We start from the raw sequence: 26,693 nt of genomic DNA on the forward strand, positions 1-26,693 counted from the left end.
CCTGTGCACAGGACTATCAATTTATTTATAGGCCTATTTTCAGTTTATTTTTCTATTAATTACAGATAGGACTATATACTTTATTTATTAAAATTGAACGGCACATTTTCATTGATTGTGAAGTTAGGCTGTCATGGAAAATGGCAGATCAAGCGCATGGGGCTGCTTTTGCAATGACTTTTTAGTATTTCAGATTTTTTCTGTCAAATAATGAATATTTTGTTATTAATAGCTGTCTTGTGTTATTATAAATACTTATTGTGAGTGAAAATACGGTACTAACCTCCATAAATGCATCATTGATGGCTTTAAGTAAAGTGAAAACAGGATGCCATTATGAAGATGTGCTCATTATACATTTTAAATGTTTATTTGTAAATGTAAATAATGAACAATAATATAATAAAATAAAAAATATAATTTAAAATAATTAAAAAACAGAAATCATTAATACAAACAATTGTATTGTTGTAAAACCTATCAATCTTTTCTTAATGTTACATACTAACAACAACACTGCAATAATATTTTTTAAAGTAAAATTTCAAACTGCAATAAGCAATACCACACATATGGCTGGGGAGATCAAAATGACCATATTCATGACCTCGAATGCAAATATCAGCCATTAAAGACATAATTAATAGCTAATTGGTACAGCAAAGAAGTGTCAGTATAAATCAGTGTATAATGGATTATTAACATGCACCATGAAAAGGCAAATGCATTACTTTAATTATATTAAAAAAAAAAAGATAAATCTAACTATAACTGTTGTTCTAATGCAGTAAAGGTCATAAGTCTTTATAATATATATTTAATAGAATAGTAATACATACTTATAAGTAAGTATAAATGGGGCTATAATTCATTATAAGCATGGACTTCATATAAAGTGTTATCCATCTTTCTTAAGTGTTTCTGTCCAAAAACAAAATGTATCCTCATTTTATTCCACCGCAGGATTCTGAGGACACTGTGTCGTAAGATCACGTTGCCGGAGGACTTTGACTTCAGACAGCTGGCGCGGCTCACACCAGGTTATGTGGGCGCAGATTTAATGGCGCTGTGTCGCGAGGCGGCCATGACCACCGTCAACCGAATCCTGCTGAAGTCCAGCAGTGACGACGCCACTCCACCGGTACCCCACACCTTTAAATATGTGGCATAATGCCCTTTTCACTAGATCTCTGATGTCCCCACAGTGTGTATGTGAAGTTTTAGCTCAAAATACCTCACAGGTATTTTTATATTGCATGTTAAAGTTTTTGAGGGTGAGCAAAAACACACCGTTTTCGTGTGTGTCCCTTTAAATGCAAATGAGCCTCTGCTCCCAGCACGGGGGGCGGAGCTTCAAGAGCTTGTGTCCTTTTACCACACACACACACACTGAAAATTTCAAAAACTTTTAGCCTTTTATGTTCAAACCGGAGTCAGAAAGAAGGAGAGACTCTAGAAGAAGTGACAACATTTCTGAATGATTAGTTGATGAATGTATGCAGCTGATGTGAAGTTAACTATCTTCTATACATTTATTAGCATATTCTGTCTTGATAATCTATAAATCACGTTCCTGGGGGCGGAGTTTATGTAAATTTTAGGGTTTGTGATGTCACTAACCCGTGAAGAAGCTCATTGTAGTTCCTACCAGCCGTATGTTGTAGTCCTTAAAAAGTGATTTCTGTAAATGAAAATATCTCTCTTTACTTTGAACTTTGAGTGTTGTAACTTTGCAGATGTTGTATCTGCTCAAACAGCAACATTACACACTAACTAAAGTTAGAAAAGTGAAATCATAATCAACCACCCCTTTAAGTGCACTTTTACATGCCCTTCCCTCGCTAACTTCCCTCCGTCTCGTTCACCTTGATGTGCGTCATTGCTTACGTTGCACGTGAAACCATTGCAATGTCTTTAAATAAGGGCTGCCCTCGACTGGAGATTTTTCTAGTCGACTAGTGTACAGCCGTTACCGGGGAAACCGCTTTGTGTTCAGCCGTTACCAAGGAAACCACTTTGTGTTCAGCCGTTACCGTGGAAACCGCTTTGTGTTCAGCCGTTACCAGGGAAACCGCTTTGTGTTCAGCCGTTACCAGGGAAACCACTTTGTGTTCAGCCGTCACCGGGGAAACCTCTTTGTGTTCAGCCGTTACCAGGGAAACCGCTTTGTGTTCAGCCGTTACCAGGGAAACCACTTTGTGTTCAGCCGTCACCGGGGAAACCGCTTTGTGTTCAGCCGTTACCAGGGAAACCACTTTGTGTACAGCCGTTACCGGGGAAACCGCTTTGTGTACAGTCATCAGTACTGTCCTGTACTTGCAACATTTATCTCAATTCAGATAATTTTACACATATAAAATAATTTGTCATTCACTACATCATACTCGTTCTATTGTTTGACAAAAAAATATATATAGGAAATGTGAACAGCTTTATTGTTCTTTCAGTCATTTTTCCAGGTGCAAGGAAGGATTACAGTGAAATGAAGACAGAATCATCAGAGGATCTATTATGTTTTTCTCCATGTTTATCTTTCTTTAGTGTGTAGTGTTGCTGTTTGAGCATGAAAAAGCTCCAGTTCTTCTCTATATCAGTGTCAGTGTTTCTGAACTCCTGAAACGCCTCCATTGTATCTTGAGTTTCTTCCGGGAACGAACACGTCACAATATTCCTCATTATAATAATTCATACGCAGAATAAAGGGGCGGGGCCTGGTTGAGTTGGTTAGTAGTGTGTTAAACTGGCGGTTATGGTAAGGGGCGGGACATTTCACAAACACACTCACAATCACAACACACTGATCCAGCCGACCAATCAGAGCACAGTGTGCTTTTCAGGAGGAGGGGCTTCATAGAGACAGGAAGTAAACAGAGCGTTGCTGACAGACTGGGAAGAGAGGAGCAGCAACAATGGAGAATATGAGGAAAATAATCAACATTCAAGCAGGAAAACCTGTTCTAGTAGAGCCTGAAACAACATCAAGACTTTATAAAAAGCTTAAAGGTGCTATATGTAGTTTTTCTTCTAAAATGAATCCTTTTTTTATTGCCTGTGTGTGAAGGGGTTGTAATCACACATTACAATGATCCAATTGTCGGGTTTTGCTATTACCTCTGAAGGCCAGTATTCCTATTTCTATGTGAAGGCTCCGGGTCGGATTTACCGCGAAATCCATCGGCGTGACGTGCATGCGCGCTCCCGAACCTCTCTCCTTTTTATATACAGTCTATGCGACGGCACTGACGCTAACTGCATGGAGTCTGATAACACCAAACAACGACCTGCCTCCAGCACAACACACACTCCAACACAAACTCCACATAAATATAAAAAACGAAAAAAAGTTTTATCTGCTGAAGCTCGTCAGTCCAAACGTTTATCGGATCAACTTCGGACGAAAACACGGATCAACATCGGCAGAGCGTTTGAATTCTGGAGAGACCTCCGCTTTGTTTTAGTTATAGGTATATATTTAGGCATAAAAACAGACCCGGAGTTGGCTTTCATCCCTATTGTGATGCTTTCTCCGGTGTGTGTGGCCGGTACCATGAGTGGTCGCTCTTGAGTTCGAGCACGTGCACAAGCGCTCTTGTAAAAATTGGTTGCAATCTGAAACATCACCACTAGAGGCCGCTAAAAACTACACATAGCCCCTTTAATAGGAACTCTTTAAATGTGAAATTTTGGCTCAATATAAATTCTACTTGCACTTTTTCCTCAAAACATAATTTAAACAGTGATATTTGATTGGCTATGTAATATTGTAAATGTACAGTCACATGACCAGATCTGACTAGGTTATAAAGTAGGTTCAACATCAGTTAATTTTCACATTTTTTCACACATTTATATTTTGCTTTAGATTTTTTAGAAAGGCTAAAGACAAGACATGACATTCAAGCAGGAAAACCTGTTCTAGTAGAGCCTGAAAACAACATCAGGACTTTGAAAAAGGGCAGAATATGGCCTCTTTAAATATTTAGCAGTTTGAAATGGTAATACACTGCAATAAAACAGAAATCATATAATGTCCGGCCACTGTTTGTCTTCCTGTCAGAAATGTGAGCTGGAGCAGCTGTTGTCTTTACTGAAGACGAACGAGTCTCTGAGCGAAGAGCAGCTTTCTGGACTCTGTGTCCTCATGTCGGACTTCAAGTCGTCGTTAGCCAGTGTCCAGCCGTCCGCCAAGCGCGAGGGATTCGCCACCGTACCGGACGTGACCTGGGAAGACGTGGGTGCCCTGCATGACATCCGCGAGGAGCTCAACATGGCCATCATGGTAATGAAGATTATTCATAATACTGCAAGCATTGCATCAGTTCATCTTCTTAGTTCAGCCTTAAAGGGATAGTTCACCCAAAAATGTAAATTAGTCCATGATTTACTCACCCTCAAGCCATCCTTGGTGTATATGACATTATGCTTTCAGACGAATACAATCAGAGTTATATTAAATAATATCCTGGCTCTTTGAAGCTTTAAAATGGCAGTGAATGGCTTTTTCTGTTTGAAGTCCATAAAAGTGCATCTATCCATCATAAAAGTGCATCTATCTATCATAAAAGTGCATCTGTTCATCATAAAAGTGCATCTCTCCGTCATAAAAGTGCATCTCTCCATCATAAAAGTGCATCTATCCATCATAAAAGTGCATCTCTCCATCATAAAAGTGCATCTATCCATCAAAAAAGTGCATCCATCCATCATAAAAGTGCATCTATCCATCATAAAAGTGCATCTGTCCATCATAAAAGTGCATCTGTCCATCATAAAAGTGCATCTGTCCATCATAAAAGCGCATCTGTCCATCATAAAAGTGCATCTGTCCATCATAAAAGTGCATCTGTCCATCATAAAAGCACATCTGTCCATCATAAAAGTGCATCTGTCCATCATAAAAGTGCATCTGTCCATCATAAAAGCACATCTGTCCATCATAAAAGTGCATCTGTCCATCATAAAAGCGCATCTGTCCATCATAAAAGCACATCTGTCCATCATAAAAGTGCATCTGTCCATCATAAAAGTGCATCTCTCCATCATAAAAGTGCATCTATTCATCATAAAAGCGCATCTGTCCATCATAAAAGCACATCTGTCCATCATAAAAGTGCATCCGTCCATCATAAAAGTGCATCTATTCATCATAAAAGTGCATCTGTCCATCATAAAAGTGCATCTCTCCATCATAAAAGTGCATCTATCGATGATAAAAGTGCATCTGTCCATCATAAAAGTGCATCTGTCCATCATAAAAGTGCATCTGTCCATCATAAAAGTGCATCTCTCCATCATAAAAGTGCATCTATTCATCATAAAAGCGCATCTGTCCATCATAAAAGCACATCTGTCCTTCATAAAAGTGCATCTGTCCATCATAAAAGTGCATCTGTCCATCATAAAAGTGCATCTCTCCATCATAAAAGTGCATCTATTCATCATAAAAGCGCATCTGTCCATCATAAAAGCACATCTGTCCTTCATAAAAGTGCATCTGTCCATCATAAAAGTGCATCTATTCATCATAAAAGTGCATCTGTCCATCATAAAAGTGCATCTCTCCATCATAAAAGTGCATCCGTCCATCATAAAAGTGCATCTCTCCATCATAAAAGTGCATCCGTCCATCATAAAAGTGCATCTATTCATCATAAAAGTGCATCTATCGATGATAAAAGCGCATCTGTCCATCATAAAAGTGCATCTCTCCATCATAAAAGTGCATCTATCGATGATAAAAGCGCATCTGTCCATCATAAAAGTGCATCTATCCATCATAAAAGTGCATCTATCCATCATAAAAGTGCATCTATCCATCATAAAAGTGCATCTATCCATCATAAAAGTGCATCTATCCATCATAAAAGTGCATCTATCCATCATAAAAGCGCATCTGTCCATCATAAAAGTGCATCTATCCATCATAAAAGTGCATCTATCCATCATAAAAGTGCATCTATCCATCATAAAAGTGCATCTGTCCATCATAAAAGTGCATCTATCCATCATAAAAGTGCTGGATATCTTTTAATATAACTCTGATTTTCTTCGTCTGAAAGCATAATGTCATATACATCTAGGATGACTTGAGGGCGAGTAAATCATGGACTAATTTTCACTTTTGGGTGAACTATCCCTTTAAAGTGTATTTAGTCTTGAATAAACTCATTGGTTTCTCCTAGGGATGGGCATTCGATTAAATTTTCTTAGTCGATCGTCGGGAGAATTAACGATCGACTATCGATTAATCATTAATATTTTTTTATTCAAATTCATTATTTATTTAACTTTTTATAAATTAAAAAGGCAATGAAAATACAAAAATACAGCGTGTTTTTCCTCGATTAGATCTTTATTACAAGATGATCAACTTGTGGCAGTAAAACTGGACGTTCGGTTAGGCTAAACTTGAAGATATATATGCGCTGCGGTGCTCGAAGCAACGGAACCTGCAGCTGCGAGTTGGCGTTCTTAAACAGAGACCCTTGTTTGTTCCAAAATAATAAATAATAATAAAAAATCATGTTAAACAATAACTTAACCAAAAACATAATAATACTTAGATCTGACAGGTTTTGTCAAAATGTAACTCAAAACTATCCAAGAACGAAGTCGAGAAAGAGGGTGAGAGAGATTACTGTAACAATCAATTAGGCTAGGCTACTTAACAAAGCCTCATAAAAAATAACTAGTAACTCACATACAACTTCTACACCAGTCTACTGATTTTTTTTGAGAAAGATAAGCATGTTGATGACATGATCTGAGGTCAGACGCGACCGCAACCTGACCGTCAAGCCTCGTTTACACTTTCGCCTGGCTCTGCAGCGCGAGTCTCCGCAGACTGCGCGCGCACCTCCCCAGACAGACGAGGCGTTTATACTCGACGCGCTCGCCTGTGAAACACCGAATACCGCAATGACGTCATTTTTGCCGCGCTAACCTTCGCGCTCGTGCGGACGCCTCGAGTGTAAACAAGGCTTCAGTCCAGCCGCTGAAAACACCTGCTCTGAGGAGACTGACGTTGCCGGGATGCACAGGTACCTCCGCGCTAACTTGACCAGCCCGGGGAACACGTTCACTTTCCGCAGCAGCATTAGTTTAATGATAATCGATAACAAATTAACGTGATCGACGAAATTCTTAATGATCAATAATCGATCGTCGATTAAACATGCCCATCCCTAGTTTCTCCTGACTCTGCTACCTAAGAAAGGTGAAGATGATGAGTAAGGCCAGATCTGAGTGATGTGTTTGTATGTTCCCAGGCTCCCATCAATAACCCGGAGCACTTCCGCGCTCTGGGTCTCAGCGCGCCGGCTGGAGTGCTGCTCGCCGGACCGCCCGGATGCGGGAAGACCCTCTTAGCCAAAGTCTGTCAACTTTTATTTCAATCTGCATTCCCTCCGTTTGACCTCATGCCTCGTACTCGTGTCCTAACTGATTCAAGTCAAGCGATAACAGTTGCCTCTGCCATATTAATTGGTGTTTTTGTCGTTTTTAACTACGGCGACAAGCACTAGAGCGCTGCGTTAAAGGGGTCATGACACAAATTAAAGTTGCTTGATCTTTTGCCATATGAGGTCTTTGTACCATTAAAACATTCTTCAAGTTTTATATCTTAAAACATCGTCTTCATTATAAACAAACCATTTATTTAATCAAGCTCAGAAACGGCTCGTTTTCATATTATCGGATGTGTGACATCATACAGGCAAAATACATTTGCATATGCCCGCCTCCAGAGCAAGATATCGACCAATAGTTTTACATCACACCATAGGCTCCGCCCACTTGGGTTCAGTCGCTAAAGGATGACATTCACGACACAGAAGCCATTATAATGACTGACACTGATACACTGATACAGTATACAGATGTGTGTTCAGATTATAATGACTGACGCTGATACACTGATACAGTATACAGATGTGTGTTCAGATTATAATGACTGATGCTGATACACTGATACAGTATACAGATGTGTGTTCAGATTATAATGACTGACGCTGATACACTGATACAGTATACAGATGTGTGTTCAGATTATAATGACTGATGCTGATACACTGATACAGTATACAGATGTGTGTTCAGATTATAATGACTGACGCTGATACACTGATACAGTATACAGATGTTTGTTCAGATTATAATGACTGATGCTGATACACTGATACAGTATACAGATGTGTGTTCAGATTATAATGACTGACGCTGATACACTGATACAGTATACAGATGTGTGTTCAGATTATAATGACTGATGCTGATACACTGATACAGTATACAGATGTGTGTTCAGATTATAATGACTGACGCTGATACACTGATACAGTATACAGATGTGTGTTTAGATTATAATGACTGACGCTGATACACTGATACAGTATACAGATGTGTGTTCAGATTATAATGACTGATGCTGATACACTGATACAGTATACAGATGTGTGTTCAGATTATAATGACTGACGCTGATACACTGATACAGTATACAGATGTGTGTTCAGATTATAATGACTGATGCTGATACACTGATACAGTATACAGATGTGTGTTCAGATTATAATGACTGATGCTGATACACTGATACAGTATACAGATGTGTGTTCAGATTATAATGACTGACGCTGATACACTGATACAGTATACAGATGTGTGTTCAGATTATAATGACTGATGCTGATACACTGATACAGTATACAGATGTGTGTTCAGATTATAATGACTGATGCTGATACACTGATACAGTATACAGATGTGTGTTCAGATTATAATGACTGACGCTGATACACTGATACAGTATACAGATGTGTGTTTAGATTATAATGACTGACGCTGATACACTGATACAGTATACAGATGTGTGTTCAGATTATAATGACTGATGCTGATACACTGATACAGTATACAGATGTGTGTTCAGATTATAATGACTGACGCTGATACACTGATACAGTATACAGATGTGTGTTTAGATTATAATGACTGACGCTGATACACTGATACAGTATACAGATGTGTGTTCAGATTATAATGACTGACGCTGATACACTGATACAGTATACAGATGTGTGTTCAGATTATAATGACTGACGCTGATACACTGATACAGTATACAGATGTGTGTTTAGATTATAATGACTGACGCTGATACACTGATACAGTATACAGATGTGTGTTCAGATTATAATGACTGACGCTGATACACTGATACAGTATACAGATGTGTGTTCAGATTATAATGACTGACGCTGATACACTGATACAGTATACAGATGTGTGTTCAGATTATAATGACTGATGCTGATACACTGATACAGTATACAGATGTGTGTTCAGATTATAATGACTGACGCTGATACACTGATACAGTATACAGATGTGTGTTTAGATTATAATGACTGACGCTGATACACTGATACAGTATACAGATGTGTGTTCAGATTATAATGACTGACGCTGATACACTGATACAGTATACAGATGTGTGTTCAGATTATAATGACTGATGCTGATACACTGATACAGTATACAGATGTGTGTTCAGATTATAATGACTGACGCTGTCTACACTGATACAGTATACAGATGTGTGTTCAGATTATAATGACTGACGCTGATACACTGATAGAGTATACAGATGTGTGTTCAGATTATAATGACTGACGCTGATACACTGATACAGTATACAGATGTGTGTTCAGATTATAATGACTGATGCTGTCTACACTGATACAGTATACAGATGTGTGTTCAGATTATAATGACTGACACTGATACACTGATACAGTATACAGATGTGTGTTCAGATTATAATGACTGACGCTGATACACAGATACAGTATACAGATGTGTGTTCAGATTATAATGACTGATGCTGATACACTGATACAGTATACAGATGTGTGTTCAGATTATAATGACTGACGCTGATACACTGATACAGTATACAGATGTGTGTTCAGATTATAATGACTGACGCTGATACACAGATACAGTATACAGATGTGTGTTCAGATTATAATGACTGATGCTGATACACTGATACAGTATACAGATGTGTGTTCAGATTATAATGACTGACGCTGATACACTGATACAGTATACAGATGTGTGTTCAGATTATAATGACTGACGCTGATACACTGATACAGTATACAGATGTGTGTTCAGATTATAATGACTGATGCTGTCTACACTGATACAGTATACAGATGTGTGTTCAGATTATAATGACTGACGCTGTCTACACTGATACAGTATACAGATGTGTGTTCAGATTATAATGACTGATGCTGATACACTGATACAGTATACAGATGTGTGTACAGATTATAATGACTGACGCTGATACACTGATACAGTATACAGATGTGTGTTCAGATTATAATGACTGACACTGTCTACACTGATACAGTATACAGATGTGTGTTCAGATTATAATGACTGACGCTGATACACTGATACAGTATACAGATGTGTGTTCAGATTATAATGACTGACGCTGATACACTGATACAGTATACAGATGTGTGTTCAGATTATAATGACTGACGCTGATACACTGATACAGTATACAGATGTGTGTTCAGATTATAATGACTGATGCTGATACACTGATACAGTATACAGATGTGTGTTCAGATTATAATGACTGACGCTGATACACTGATACAGTATACAGATGTGTGTTCAGATTATAATGACTGACGCTGATACACTGATACAGTATACAGATGTGTGTTCAGATTATAATGACTGATGCTGATACACTGATACAGTATACAGATGTGTGTTCAGATTATAATGACTGATGCTGTCTACACTGATACAGTATACAGATGTGTGTTCAGATTATAATGACTGACACTGTCTACACTGATACAGTATACAGATGTGTGTTCAGATTATAATGACTGACGCTGATACACTGATACAGTATACAGATGTGTGTTCAGATTATAATGACTGACACCGATACACTGATACAGTATACAGATGTGTGTTCAGATTATAATGACTGACGCTGATACACTGATACAGTATACAGATGTGTGTTCAGATTATAATGACTGACACCGATACACTGATACAGTATACAGATGTGTGTTCAGATTATAATGACTGACACTGTCTACACTGATACAGTATACAGATGTGTGTTCAGATTATAATGACTGACGCTGATACACTGATACAGTATACAGATGTGTGTTCAGATTATAATGACTGACACCGATACACTGATACAGTATACAGATGTGTGTTCAGATTATAATGACTGACACTGTCTACACTGATACAGTATACAGATGTGTGTTCAGATTATAATGACTGACGCTGATACACTGATACAGTATACAGATGTGTGTTCAGATTATAATGACTGACACCGATACACTGATACAGTATACAGATGTGTGTTCAGATTATAATGACTGACGCTGATACACTGATACAGTATACAGATGTGTGTTCAGATTATAATGACTGACGCTGATACACTGATACAGTATACAGATGTGTGTTCAGATTATAATGACTGAGGCTGATACACTGATACAGTATACAGATGTGTGTTCAGATTATAATGACTGATGCTGATACACTGATACAGTATACAGATGTGTGTTCAGATTATAATGACTGACGCTGATACACTGATACAGTATACAGATGTGTGTTCAGATTATAATGACTGACGCTGATACACTGATACAGTATACAGATGTGTGTTCAGATTATAATGACTGACGCTGTCTACACTGATACAGTATACAGATGTGTGCTCAGATTATAATGACTGACGCTGATACACTGATACAGTATACAGATGTGTGCTCAGATTATAATGACTGACGCTGATACACTGATACAGTATACAGATGTGTGTTCAGATTATAATGACTGACACTGTCTACACTGATACAGTATACAGATGTGTGTTCAGATTATAATGACTGACGCTGATACACTGATACAGTATACAGATGTGTGTTCAGATTATAATGACTGACACCGATACACTGATACAGTATACAGATGTGTGTTCAGATTATAATGACTGACGCTGATACACTGATACAGTATACAGATGTGTGTTCAGATTATAATGACTGACGCTGATACACTGATACAGTATACAGATGTGTGTTCAGATTATAATGACTGATGCTGATACACTGATACAGTATACAGATGTGTGTTCAGATTATAATGACTGATGCTGATACACTGATACAGTATACAGATGTGTGTTCAGATTATAATGACTGACGCTGATACACTGATACAGTATACAGATGTGTGTTTAGATTATAATGACTGACGCTGATACACTGATACAGTATACAGATGTGTGTTCAGATTATAATGACTGACGCTGATACACTGATACAGTATACAGATGTGTGTTCAGATTATAATGATTGACGCTGATACACTGATACAGTATACAGATGTGTGTTCAGATTATAATGACTGACGCTGATACACTGATACAGTATACAGATGTGTGTTCAGATTATAATGACTGACACTGATACACTGATACAGTATACAGATGTGTGTTCAGATTATAATGACTGACACTGATACACTGATACAGTATACAGATGTGTGTTCAGATTATAATGATTGACGCTGATACACTGATACAGTATACAGATGTGTGTTCAGATTATAATGATTGACGCTGATACACTGATACAGTATACAGATGTGTGTTCAGATTATAATGACTGACACTGATACACTGATACAGTATACAGATGTGTGTTCAGATTATAATGACTGATGCTGATACACTGATACAGTATACAGATGTGTGTTCAGATTATAATGATTGACGCTGATACACTGATACAGTATACAGATGTGTGTTCAGATTATAATGACTGACGCTGATACACTGATACAGTATACAGATGTGTGTTCAGATTATAATGACTGATGCTGATACACTGATACAGTATACAGATGTGTGTTCAGATTATAATGACTGATGCTGATACACTGATACAGTATACAGATGTGTGTTCAGATTATAATGACTGACGCTGATACACTGATACAGTATACAGATGTGTGTTCAGATTATAATGACTGACGCTGATACACTGATACAGTATACAGATGTGTGTTCAGATTATAATGACTGATGCTGATACACTGATACAGTATACAGATGTGTGTTCAGATTATAATGATTGACGCTGATACACTGATACAGTATACAGATGTGTGTTCAGATTATAATGACTGACGCTGATACACTGATACAGTATACAGATGTGTGTTCAGATTATAATGACTGACGCTGATACACTGATACAGTATACAGATGTGTGTTCAGATTATAATGATTGACGCTGATACACTGATACAGTATACAGATGTGTGTTCAGATTATAATGATTGACGCTGATACACTGATACAGTATACAGATGTGTGTTCAGATTATAATGACTGACACTGATACACTGATACAGTATACAGATGTGTGTTCAGATTATAATGACTGATGCTGATACACTGATACAGTATACAGATGTGTGTTCAGATTATAATGATTGACGCTGATACACTGATACAGTATACAGATGTGTGTTCAGATTATAATGACTGACGCTGAAACACTGATACAGTATACAGATGTGTGTTCAGATTATAATGACTGATGCTGATACACTGATACAGTATACAGATGTGTGTTCAGATTATAATGACTGATGCTGATACACTGATACAGTATACAGATGTGTGTTCAGATTATAATGACTGACGCTGATACACTGATACAGTATACAGATGTGTGTTTAGATTATAATGACTGACGCTGATACACTGATACAGTATACAGATGTGTGTTCAGATTATAATGACTGAGGCTGATACACTGATACAGTATACAGATGTGTGTTCAGATTATAATGACTGACGCTGATACACTGATACAGTATACAGATGTGTGTTCAGATTATAATGATTGACGCTGATACACTGATACAGTATACAGATGTGTGTTCAGATTATAATGACTGACGCTGATACACTGATACAGTATACAGATGTGTGTTCAGATTATAATGACTGACGCTGATACACTGATACAGTATACAGATGTGTGTTCAGATTATAATGACTGACGCTGATACACTGATACAGTATACAGATGTGTGTTTAGATTATAATGACTGACGCTGATACACTGATACAGTATACAGATGTGTGTTCAGATTATAATGACTGACGCTGATACACTGATACAGTATACAGATGTGTGTTCAGATTATAATGACTGACGCTGATACACTGATACAGTATACAGATGTGTGTTCAGATTATAATGACTGATGCTGATACACTGATACAGTATACAGATGTGTGTTCAGATTATAATGACTGACGCTGATACACTGATACAGTATACAGATGTGTGTTCAGAGTATAATGACTGATGCTGATACACTGATACAGTATACAGATGTGTGTTCAGATTATAATGACTGATGCTGATACACTGATACAGTATACAGATGTGTGTTCAGATTATAATGACTGACGCTGATACACTGATACAGTATACAGATGTGTGTTTAGATTATAATGACTGACGCTGATACACTGATACAGTATACAGATGTGTGTTCAGATTATAATGACTGACGCTGATACACTGATACAGTATACAGATGTGTGTTCAGATTATAATGACTGACGCTGATACACTGATACAGTATACAGATGTGTGTTCAGATTATAATGACTGATGCTGATACACTGATACAGTATACAGATGTGTGTTCAGATTATAATGACTGACGCTGATACACTGATACAGTATACAGATGTGTGTTCAGAGTATAATGACTGATGCTGATACACTGATACAGTATACAGATGTGTGTTCAGATTATAATGACTGATGCTGATACACTGATACAGTATACAGATGTGTGTTCAGATTATAATGACTGACGCTGATACACTGATACAGTATACAGATGTGTGTTCAGATTATAATGACTGACACTGATACACTGATACAGTATACAGATGTGTGTTCAGATTATAATGACTGACACTGATACACTGATACAGTATACAGATGTGTGTTCAAAAACGCATGCATTCGGATATTTCGAGATCGGTTTCAGGCCTCGTTCATATGTGGAAATAAATCCGATATAAATCAGATGTGTGTCGATGCGACTGTCATGTAAACAGGCAGATCAGATTGTCTGAGGCATTAGCGTCTCCGCGGTTTAATGACGAGAGCGTCTGCAAAGCGACGGATGTCCTGACGAAACGCTGTGTCGTCGTAGGAGAGTGTGGACAAACGCTGACACAACATATCACAGGTTGGCTTGCTCATCCTAAACTTTCGCCCGCATCGATCTCATGAAAGTGTGTATCTATAGCATGACATTTATTTCTCGTGCCATTTACGGCATAAATAATTTTCGTGTACATATGATATGCCCTTTATGGCGTGTAATACACATGCACTCCACACCCCTAATCCTACCCAAGGGGTTTACAGTGCGTATTATGCACGCGGAAACCATTTTTGGCGTAAATGGCACGAGAAATAAAATTCGTGGTATAGATACGCACTTTCATGAGATCGTGTTGTATGTTCCCACCAGTCCTGAGATCTCACACACACACAATAACTGAAGCGTATGCGCTGGCTAGCACACATCGCAGAGCTAGCATCAAGCTTATTTCGCGTTCATCCATCTGGTCAAGAACCCCTTAAGCATGCGCGATGTTTCAGATAGTATGTCAAGTGTAAACACATGAATCGGATATGGGTCACAATTAAAAGATCGTGTAAACAGACGGTCAAAAAAATCGGATATAGGCAACCAATCAGAATTGAGCATCAAGACCTGCAGTGTAAACGAGGCCTCAGTGTTCTTCCATCATTCTTCATCAGTGTGTCGGTCTCGTTACAGGCGGTTGCTAATGAGTCCGGCTTGAACTTCATCTCAGTCAAGGGTCCAGAGCTGCTGAATATGGTGAGATATTACTCTCTCATGTCATTATACTGTTCATCTGTGTGTAATATTCAAGATGAGAACATGTCCAGATCACTTTTCAACATTCAATTATATTCTGCATAAAAGTACATTTTAAAATATAAGAGTATAAAAGTATAAGAAATACTACCATGATATATAAATACTTCAAGTAAAAATGTAAATATCTTTTTGCATTATAGTATAGGTGTTTTTTAATTTCTTAGGAATGAGACACTTTGGATTAAACAATATTGGTAATTTTGCCAGTGCTTGATTGTCAAGAACATGACACAATGCAAAAAAAACAAAACTTTATCTGTAATGCATTATAAAGGTATCCATAATGTACATCTTAATGCATTATATCTTTACATAAATAATTGTAACCAAAGTTAAATGGCATTATAATATTCACAGATTCCTTGTTGCATCTGAAATTGGTTGTTTGTCATGTTTTAATGCATTATAGGTGTATTATAACTGTGGTTACAATTATTTATGAGATCATACAATGCATTAGAAGATGCGTTACAAGGCATAATTAATGCATTAAAGTACGTTTATAATGCATTAAATATAAAGGCTTTAAAGTGCCCCTATTATGCTATTTTAAAGTTTCCTAATGTTGTTTTGGAGTCTGCTACCACAGGTTTACACGCATCAAAGGTCAAAATACTGTTTCATTTCCTCATAATATACATTTGCACATCATCACATTTTCAATGATTCTCAAACGACTCGTCAGATGAATCATCTCTCTAAATCCCTCCTTTCCGCGAGCTACTCTGCTCTGATTGGCCAGACAGCTCAGTCTGTTGTGATTGGTTTACTGAGTACTACTGGACAGCGCATGCGTCGATCATTACCATAACAACGTCAGCTCTGCGTGTCCTGTGCTTCATACATCGTAAACTAAACACAGTAACGAACAATGACGTCGATTTTACCGTATCAATGCGAGCGCGAGTGCGATGATGAAACACTGGAAGAACTAGTTATTCAACCCGAACCTCCATGGCAAGCACGACTCGAGCAGGACTCAGTGTTTCTCAGTGATATATACTCAGTTTGAGGAACATTATGAGATGTTGCAACTGTAATTCCTCACATGTCCATCAACAAACTGATTATTTTACTTGTACTAATTTATTTACCGAGTATTTTTCTAATATATTGCGGTGAACACTGTATCAATAACAGCGCATGTATGCAATGTATACATTAGCCGAGCTCTAGCGTGAATGATCTGATGTAACATAAACGTTGGTAAAACAAATATTTCCTCACAGTAGTGAGAACGACAGGTAATCTGCATTAATAGACACAGTTTTAGGTAATAGTGGCCCACAGCTGATCAGCAGAAGTATTTCAGTTAGCAGTAATAACATGAGTTAGCAGGAGATCTACACAATATAAAACTTAAAACTAAGTTTTTTGAACACCATCTTTCAAGAGTAAGCGGTTTGATGATGATGCTGTCCAGCATCCACAGGAATCAGCAGCCGGTTCGAGGTTCGAGTTTCCCTGGTGTCTGTGTGCGCAATAAGTGGGCGGGCAATATGCTAATGTTTCGGCTTTGACGTCACGACGAAACGGCTTATGACTCGTTTGAATAACAATTAATTTCATTGACTCAGAGTCGACTCTTACTTTTGAAAGACAATAACTTTATAAACGGTTTACTTTCAGATTTAAAACTCTGCATGATGTCTTCATTCGCTTAGAGCTGTTACACACTACATCATTTCCAAAAATCCATAATAGGGGCCCTTTAAGTAAAGTGTTAGCAAAAATCTTAATGGTGCTATTGATTTAATTTCTGTATGTTTACGTCATGACGCAGACATGTTGAGCCAACGTGTGTGTGTGTGTGTGTGTGTGTGTGTAGTACGTGGGAGAGAGCGAGCGAGCGGTTCGTCAGGTCTTCCAGAGAGCCCGTAACTCAGCACCGTGTGTGATCTTCTTCGATGAGATCGATGCGCTGTGTCCTCGTCGCTCAGAGCATGAGGTGAGTGTGTGTGTGTGTGTGTGTGTGTGTGTGTGTGTGTGTGTGTGTGTGTGTGTGTGTGTGTGTGTGTGTGTGTGAGTGAGAGAGAGCATGAGGTGAGTCTGTGTGAGAGAGTATGAGGTGTGTGTGTGTGTGTGTGTGTGTGTGTGTGTGTGTGTGTGTGTGTGTGTGTGTGTGTGAGTGAGTGAGAGCATGAGGTGAGTCTGTGTGAGAGAGTATGAGGTGAGTATGTGTGTGTGTGTGTGTGTGTGTGTGTGAGTGAGAGCATGAGGTGAGTCTATGTGTGAGAGAGCATGAGGTGAGTATGTGTGTGTGTGTGTGTGTGTGTGTGTGTGTGTGTGTGTGTGTGTGTGTGTGTGTGTGTGTGTGTGTGTGTGAGTGAGTGAGTGAGAGAGAGCATTGGGTGAGTCTGTGTGTGAGAGAGCATGAGGTGTGTGTGTGTGTGTGTGTGTGTGTGTGTGTGTGTGTGTGTGTGTGTGTGTGTGTGTGTGTGTGTGTGTGTGAGAGAGAGCATGAGTTGAGTCTGTGTGTGAGAGAGCATGAGGTGTGTGTGTGTGTGTGTGTGTGTGTGTGTGTGTGTGTGTGTGTGTGAGTGAGTGAGAGAGCATGAGGTGTGTGTGTGTGTGTGTGTGTGTGTGTGTGTGTGTGTGTGTGTGTGTGTGTGTGTGTGAGAGAGTATGAGGTGAGTCTGTGTGTGTGTGTGTGTGTGTGTGTGTGTGTGTGTGTGTGTGTGTGTGTGTGTGTGTGTGTGTGTGTGTGTGTGTGTGTGTGTGTGTGTGTGTGTGTGAGTGAGAGAGAGCATGAGGTGAGTCTGTGTGAGAGAGTATGAGGTGAGTCTGTGTGTGTGTGTCTGTCGGTAGCCTGGTTAACATTACACATTTTTGCAATATGTTTTAAATGTCGGTGAAAAACAATGTTGAAACGACGGCGTTCCATTAAGTGATGTTATGCGACTAAAACATAATTTTTTCCTCTCATGATAAGTCATTCCAATAATCATGGTGTTTGTGTGTGTGTGTGTGCGTGCGTGCGCGTGTGTGTGTGTGTGTGTGTGCGTGTGTGTGTGTCAGTCAGGAGCCAGTGTTCGTGTGGTGAATCAGTTGCTCACTGAGATGGACGGGATGGAGAACCGCCGGCAGGTTTTCATGATGGCCGCCACCAACAGACCAGGTCACAGAGTCATAGAGTGATGCTTCTGAAAATGTGGAGATGTGTTGTGTTCGCTTTCTGTAATGCGTAAATGACTGGTGTGTGTGTGTGTGTGTGTGTGTGTGCAGATATCATTGACCCGGCTGTGCTGAGACCCGGGCGGCTGGACAAAACTCTGTATGTGGGTTTGCCGCCCGCCGCAGACAGACACGCCATATTACTCACCGTCACTAAGGTGATCAGCAACACACACACACGGCGCATCATCACTGTAATCACGTGACCTTCTGATTTATTAACTCGTTCCTGTTTTAGGGAGGCACCAAACCACTTCTAGATCCAGACGTCAATCTTGAGGAAATTGCCCATGATGCACGTTGTGAGAGTTTTACGTGAGTTAAATTGTTGTTCATGATCCGAGAGCTGGGAAAGCGTTCCTCGCTGACTCTCTCACGAGTGTTTGATTACGATCTGGGTTTAGGATTGTAATGTCGAGGCTGCTGCGATACTCGCCTCTAGTGTGTTTTATAGACGATATTGTAACAAACTCCAGATTATTTTTTTGTTTAGTAGATTTTGGCTCTATTCATTAGCGATGAACTGATATGGAAATTTTGGCTGATATTGATAACGATAATCCTTTATATTTGGTAGCCGATAACCGGTATATTGTCCGATAAAACTAAATCTAAATCTTGATATAAACTGATTGCCTGATTACAGAAACAAAAGGCAAACAAATACAGTGGAAAACTCCTTTTACTTGAACCCATAATTGTAATTAGTCCATACTTTATTGGCTTTAATATAGTAATTTAATAATAATAATAATAAAATTATTCAAACTTTTAGGAAAAATCACAGTTTTTTTGTTTTCCTTTTAATAGTAAAGCTCTGTTGTGCAACACTGTTTGCCAAAAGAATTAATGAAATCTTTAACTATCATTTGATTTACTTTTGAAAAGATAAAATAAATTGTTCATGTTTTATGCCTTAATTTGATTACCACTGTTTTTGATATTATAGAAAATAAAGAAAACATTCATGTGGCTCTGTAAAAAAAAAAAACAGTTGTTAATGAATTCTTCTGCTTAGAATTTAATTTAACCATTAAAAAGGAATCCAGAAAAATATAAACGGAAAACACAGAATTTGGGAAAAATAAAATGGAATTTGATGAAATAAAATAAAACATATTTCATAAAGCCCTAAAAATATTTTTTTTTTTGTCATCATTTTAAGAACAATTTAGAAAATTTTTAAGTTACATGCTTTTTTGATAACTAACATTTAATTTAAGCATTAAACCAGAACAAAAACAATTCAGAAAAATGTAAATGAGAGGAAACAGAATTTAGGGAAAAATAAAACGTATTTCATAATGCCCAAATTTTCGTATCGGACTAAAAACGTGAAAAACGAGCAGTTATGGTGCATCTCTACTCTCTCTATCTCTATCTCTCTCTATCTCTATCTCTCTCTATCTCTCTCTATCTCTCTCTATCTCTATCTCTCTCTATCTCTATCTATCTCTATCTCTATCTCTCTCTATCTCTATCTCTCTCTATCTCTATCTCTCTCTATCTCTATCTCTCTCTATCTCTCTATCTCTCTCTATCTCTATCTCTATCTCTCTCTATCTCTATCTCTATCTCTCTCTATCTCTATCTCTATCTCTCTCTATCTCTATCTCTCTCTATCTCTATCTCTCTCTATCTCTATCTCTCTCTATCTCTATCTATCTCTATCTCTATCTCTCTCTATCTCTATCTCTCTCTATCTCTATCTCTCTCTATCTCTATCTCTCTCTATCTCTATCTCTCTCTATCTCTATCTCTCTCTATCTCTATCTCTCTCTATCTCTATCTCTCTCTATCTCTATCTCTCTCTATCTCTATCTCTCTCTATCTCTATCTCTCTCTATCTCTATCTCTCTATCTCTCTCTATCTCTCTATCTCTCTCTATCTCTATCTCTCTCTATCTCTATCTCTCTCTATCTCTATCTCTCTCTATCTCTCTCTATCTCTCTCTATCTCTATCTCTCTCTATCTCTACTCTCTCTATCTCTATCTCTATCTCTCTCTATCTCTCTCTATCTCTCTCTATCTCTATCTCTCTCTATCTCTATCTCTCTCTATCTCTCTCTATCTCTATCTCTCTCTATCTCTATCTCTCTCTATCTCTACTCTCTCTATCTCTACTCTCTCTATCTCTATCTCTCTCTATCTCTCTCTATCTCTATCTCTCTCTATCTCTATCTCTCTCTATCTCTACTCTCTCTATCTCTACTCTCTCTATCTCTCTCTATCTCTCTCTATCTCTATCTCTCTCTATCTCTCTCTATCTCTATCTCTCTCTATCTCTACTCTCTCTATCTCTACTCTCTCTATCTCTCTCTCTTTCTCTCTATCTCTCTCTATCTCTACTCTCTCTCTACTCTCTCTATCTCTATCTCTCTCTATCTCTCTCTCTCTATCTCTATCTCTACTCTCTCTATCTCTATCTCTCTCTATCTCTATCTCTCTCTATTTCTACTCTCTCTATCTCTATCTCTACTCTCTCTATCTCTATCTCTCTCTATCTCTCTCTATCTCTATCTCTCTCTATCTCTACTCTCTCTATCTCTATCTCTCTCTATCTCTACTCTCTCTATCTCTCTCTATCTCTACTCTCTCTATCTCTCTCTATCTCTACTCTCTCTATCTCTCTCTATCTCTACTCTCTCTATCTCTACTCTCTCTATCTCTATCTCTGTCTATCTCTACTCTCTCTATCTCTCTCTATCTCTCTATCTCTATCTCTCTCTATCTCTACTCTCTCTATCTCTACTCTCTCTATCTCTATCTCTCTCTATCTCTATCTCTCTCTATCTCTACTCTCTCTATCTCTCTCTATCTCTACTCTCTCTATCTCTCTCTATCTCTACTCTCTCTATCTCTACTCTCTCTATCTCTATCTCTCTCTATCTCTCTCTATCTCTACTCTCTCTATCTCTATCTCTCTATCTCTATCTCTCTCTATCTCTACTCTCTCTATCTCTACTCTCTCTATCTCTATCTCTCTCTATCTCTATCTCTCTCTATCTCTACTCTCTCTATCTCTATCTCTCTCTATCTCTACTCTCTCTATCTCTCTCTATCTCTACTCTCTCTATCTCTCTCTATCTCTACTCTCTCTATCTCTACTCTCTCTATCTCTACTCTCTCTATCTCTACTCTCTCTATCTCTCTCTCTCTCTATCTCTACTCTCTCTATCTCTATCTCTATCTCTACTCTCTCTATCTCTATCTCTGTCTATCTCTACTCTCTCTATCTCTATCTCTCTCTATCTCTCTCTATCTCTACTCTCTCTATCTCTATCTCTCTCTATCTCTACTCTCTCTATCTCTACTCTCTCTATCTCTATCTCTCTCTATCTCTATCTCTCTCTATCTCTACTCTCTCTATCTCTATCTCTCTCTATCTCTACTCTCTCTATCTCTCTCTATCTCTACTCTCTCTATCTCTACTCTCTCTATCTCTACTCTCTCTATCTCTACTCTCTCTATCTCTACTCTCTCTATCTCTACTCTCTCTATCTCTACTCTCTCTATCTCTCTCTCTCTCTATCTCTACTCTCTCTATCTCTATCTCTCTCTATCTCTACTCTCTCTATCTCTATCTCTCTCTATCTCTACTCTCTCTATCTCTATCTCTCTCTCTCTCTCTATCTCTACTCTCTCTATCTCTATCTCTCTCTATCTCTACTCTCTCTATCTCTATCTCTCTCTATCTCTATCTCTCTCTATCTCTCTCTATCTCTACTCTCTCTATCTCTATCTCTCTCTATCTCTACTCTCTCTATCTCTATCTCTCTCTATCTCTCTCTATCTCTATCTCTCTCTATCTCTCTCTATCTCTCTCTATCTCTATCTCTCTCTATCTCTCTCTATCTCTATCTCTACTCTCTCTATCTCTATCTCTCTCTATCTCTCTCTATCTCTACTCTCTCTCTCTCTCTCTCTCTATCTCTCTCTATCTCTACTCTCTCTATCTCTATCTCTCTCTATCTCTCTCTATCTCTATCTCTCTCTATCTCTACTCTCTCTATCTCTACTCTCTCTATCTCTATCTCTCTCTATCTCTACTCTCTCTATCTCTATCTCTCTCTATCTCTACTCTCTCTATCTCTCTCTATCTCTACTCTCTCTATCTCTACTCTCTCTATCTCTATCTCTACTCTCTCTATCTCTATCTCTCTCTATCTCTATCTCTCTCTATCTCTCTCTATCTCTACTCTCTCTATCTCTATCTCTCTCTATCTCTACTCTCTCTATCTCTATCTCTCTCTATCTCTCTCTATCTCTATCTCTCTCTATCTCTCTCTATCTCTATCTCTATCTCTACTCTCTCTATCTCTATCTCTCTCTATCTCTCTCTATCTCTATCTCTATCTCTACTCTCTCTATCTCTATCTCTCTCTATCTCTATCTCTCTCTATCTCTATCTCTATCTCTCTCTATCTCTACTCTCTCTATCTCTATCTCTCTCTATCTCTCTCTATCTCTATCTCTCTCTATCTCTCTCTATCTCTCTCTATCTCTATCTCTCTCTATCTCTCTCTATCTCTATCTCTACTCTCTCTATCTCTATCTCTCTCTATCTCTCTCTATCTCTACTCTCTCTCTCTCTCTCTCTCTCTATCTCTCTCTATCTCTACTCTCTCTATCTCTATCTCTCTCTATCTCTCTCTATCTCTATCTCTCTCTATCTCTACTCTCTCTATCTCTACTCTCTCTATCTCTATCTCTCTCTATCTCTACTCTCTCTATCTCTATCTCTCTCTATCTCTACTCTCTCTATCTCTCTCTATCTCTACTCTCTCTATCTCTACTCTCTCTATCTCTATCTCTATCTCTCTCTATCTCTACTCTCTCTATCTCTATCTCTCTCTATCTCTATCTCTCTCTATCTCTCTCTATCTCTACTCTCTCTATCTCTATCTCTCTCTATCTCTACTCTCTCTATCTCTATCTCTCTCTATCTCTCTCTATCTCTATCTCTCTCTATCTCTCTCTATCTCTATCTCTATCTCTACTCTCTCTATCTCTATCTCTCTCTATCTCTCTCTATCTCTATCTCTATCTCTACTCTCTCTATCTCTATCTCTCTCTATCTCTACTCTCTCTATCTCTATCTCTCTCTATCTCTCTCTCTCTCTATCTCTCTCTATCTCTCTCTATCTCTCTCTATCTCTCTCTATCTCTATCTCTATCTCTACTCTCTCTATCTCTATCTCTCTCTATCTCTCTCTATCTCTATCTCTACTCTCTCTATCTCTATCTCTCTCTATCTCTACTCTCTCTCTCTCTCTCTCTCTCTCTATCTCTCTCTATCTCTACTCTCTCTATCTCTATCTCTCTCTATCTCTCTCTATCTCTATCTCTCTCTATCTCTACTCTCTCTATCTCTACTCTCTCTATCTCTATCTCTCTCTATCTCTACTCTCTCTATCTCTATCTCTCTCTATCTCTACTCTCTCTATCTCTATCTCTCTCTACTCTCTCTATCTCTACTCTCTATCTCTCTGTCTCTGCTCTCCACAGTGTGACGTTTGCTGTTGTGTTTTAGAGGTGCAGATCTGTCGGCGCTGGTGCGAGAGGCGAGTGTTAACGCTCTGAGAGTTCACCTGAACACTGGACCAGCTCACACACACACAGGTAACACACACACACACACACACACACACACATCTGAAGCAGAAACTCTGAGTTTGAGCCTGTGTTTTGTGTCACAGAGCCAGTGAAGGACATCAGAGTGAGCCGAGTTCACTTCGAAGACGCCTTGCAGAAGGTGCGGCCGTCCGTGTCCAAGAAGGTGTGTGACCCGTGTTCATCAATCACATCTACACACTTCACATTCTGTCAAATCAGCTCTCAGACTGTGATTGGCTGGACTGGGCTTTGATTCAATTGTATAAAAATTGCATTAGCTACAAAATCATTTGTTCAAGAGAACACAATCATCACTTCCTGGGAAATCGGCGCACAATATCAGAAATAAAACGAAGTTTCTGCAATCTTTGTCTTTTCCCTCCATCATAAACGAGTGCGTCTCAGAGCGTCAGACGAAACACAATAATAACTGTCACGATCTCTGGCGTTCGGATGCTGGTGTTCGGGAACACACTCGTGTGTGTGAGACGCTTCTGGAGGGAATTAAACCCAAGTTTCAGAAACACCAATCCAACATTAGAGACGCTGCGATGCCATTTGTCCGCTGGTTACTCCAGTTATCCAATCACAGCTGACGCTGAGGCAAAGTCACATGAGTTTGTTATTGCGTATCGAGGGATTTATTTTGTAAAAAGTGTTTCCATCGTAGTTTATGCGCATGACTTCTTATAGGATAAATAAATGATCCAATTGAAATGGGTTCCAATGTGCAAGCGGTGATATTTTTTTTAAAACGTTAGTATCTCCGTGGAAACGTCAAAAACATGCTGACGGCGGGCACATTATGTGTCTTTAGGTATAAGTGTTTGAGTATATATGTGCGCAGGCGTGTCTTTATTTCTTTATATTAAGTGACCCGTTGGTTCAGAATACATGAAATCTCCATGAAGGAGCTCTTGCACATTGTAGACCAGTGATGTTTGCAGCTTTCATACGCCGCTCAGTCATCTCTCTCATGCTAGCTGAAGTTTCTTGTCGTTTGCTGTAATCTTGGGTTATTATTTCTCTCTTGCAGGAGCAGTTAATGTATGAAAAACTGAAGGACACTCTCACAAGATGAAAAGCGTTGATGAACAACAGTCACTGAGAAACTGACGGAGCGACTGGAAGATTCAGCTCATGGAAGACCAACATTTTGACATAATCAAAGATTTAATGAAATTATGTATGCAATAAACTGTATGAATATGGGAAGGTTCATAAAATGTTTTAACAGGAAAATTACATTGAAAATTCTTGAAAAAAGTGAGTTTTCTACAACTTCACTTAAATCTTTTTCTTTTTTTTTCTTCTTTTGATTTTCTACAATAGATTGAACTTGAGCTTCATTGTTTTTTGCCTGTTGATTTTGGACACGAATCTTACACACATTCAACAGAAAGTACATTAGACTCGTGTTCGACACACTTGGTGAGTTCCCAAATCGATCCGTCGTGAACTGAAGCTCCAGCAAAGAAAAATCTTCTGTGTATAAAAGGTTTTACACTCGAATAAACTTGTATTTCTCATCTTTAAAAAAAACATTGATCTAAAAGCTTGTTCTTGAAATTGATTTTCTATATAAATATACATCGTGCCTACATGTTTTTTTTTCGTCCCAAACATACAAGTTGGAAAAGCAGTTGTACTTTTAAAACCAATTGTACTTTTAAATAGTATCTACGCACATAACTTTATTTAACTTTTGTTTAACATTTTAAATTAGTTCAAAAATGTATTATATTATCAAGTGAGATCATGTCAACAGACACAGTCACATGACCAAATGGAGGGAAACCTTCTGTGG

General features: G+C 38.4%; 1 protein-coding gene across 4 annotated transcripts in view; it reads left to right on the forward strand.

The window, feature by feature from the left end:
• The window catches only part of nvl (nuclear VCP like), a 47,798-nt gene extending 21,370 nt beyond the window's left edge, over window positions 1-26,428 (forward strand). For all 4 annotated transcript variants that reach the window (XM_077237618.1, XM_077237619.1, XM_077237620.1 and 1 more), the window contains 11 exons: window positions 964-1,141; window positions 4,058-4,279; window positions 7,269-7,373; window positions 15,970-16,032; window positions 17,924-18,043; window positions 19,114-19,213; window positions 19,321-19,427; window positions 19,508-19,584; window positions 24,804-24,892; window positions 24,970-25,049; window positions 25,923-26,428. In XM_077237618.1, coding sequence (XP_077093733.1) covers window positions 964-1,141; window positions 4,058-4,279; window positions 7,269-7,373; window positions 15,970-16,032; window positions 17,924-18,043; window positions 19,114-19,213; window positions 19,321-19,427; window positions 19,508-19,584; window positions 24,804-24,892; window positions 24,970-25,049; window positions 25,923-25,967 — 1,186 coding nt within the window. In that variant the 3' untranslated portion in view covers window positions 25,968-26,428. The remainder of the gene's footprint in view (window positions 1-963; window positions 1,142-4,057; window positions 4,280-7,268; window positions 7,374-15,969; window positions 16,033-17,923; window positions 18,044-19,113; window positions 19,214-19,320; window positions 19,428-19,507; window positions 19,585-24,803; window positions 24,893-24,969; window positions 25,050-25,922) is intronic.
• Window positions 26,429-26,693: the final 265 nt, after the last annotated feature.

This window comes from Siphateles boraxobius, unplaced genomic scaffold, assembly GCF_051911475.1.
Source record: "Siphateles boraxobius isolate OS27281-9 unplaced genomic scaffold, OSU_SipBor_1 204, whole genome shotgun sequence".
Taxonomy (NCBI): Eukaryota; Metazoa; Chordata; class Actinopteri; order Cypriniformes; family Leuciscidae; genus Siphateles; species Siphateles boraxobius.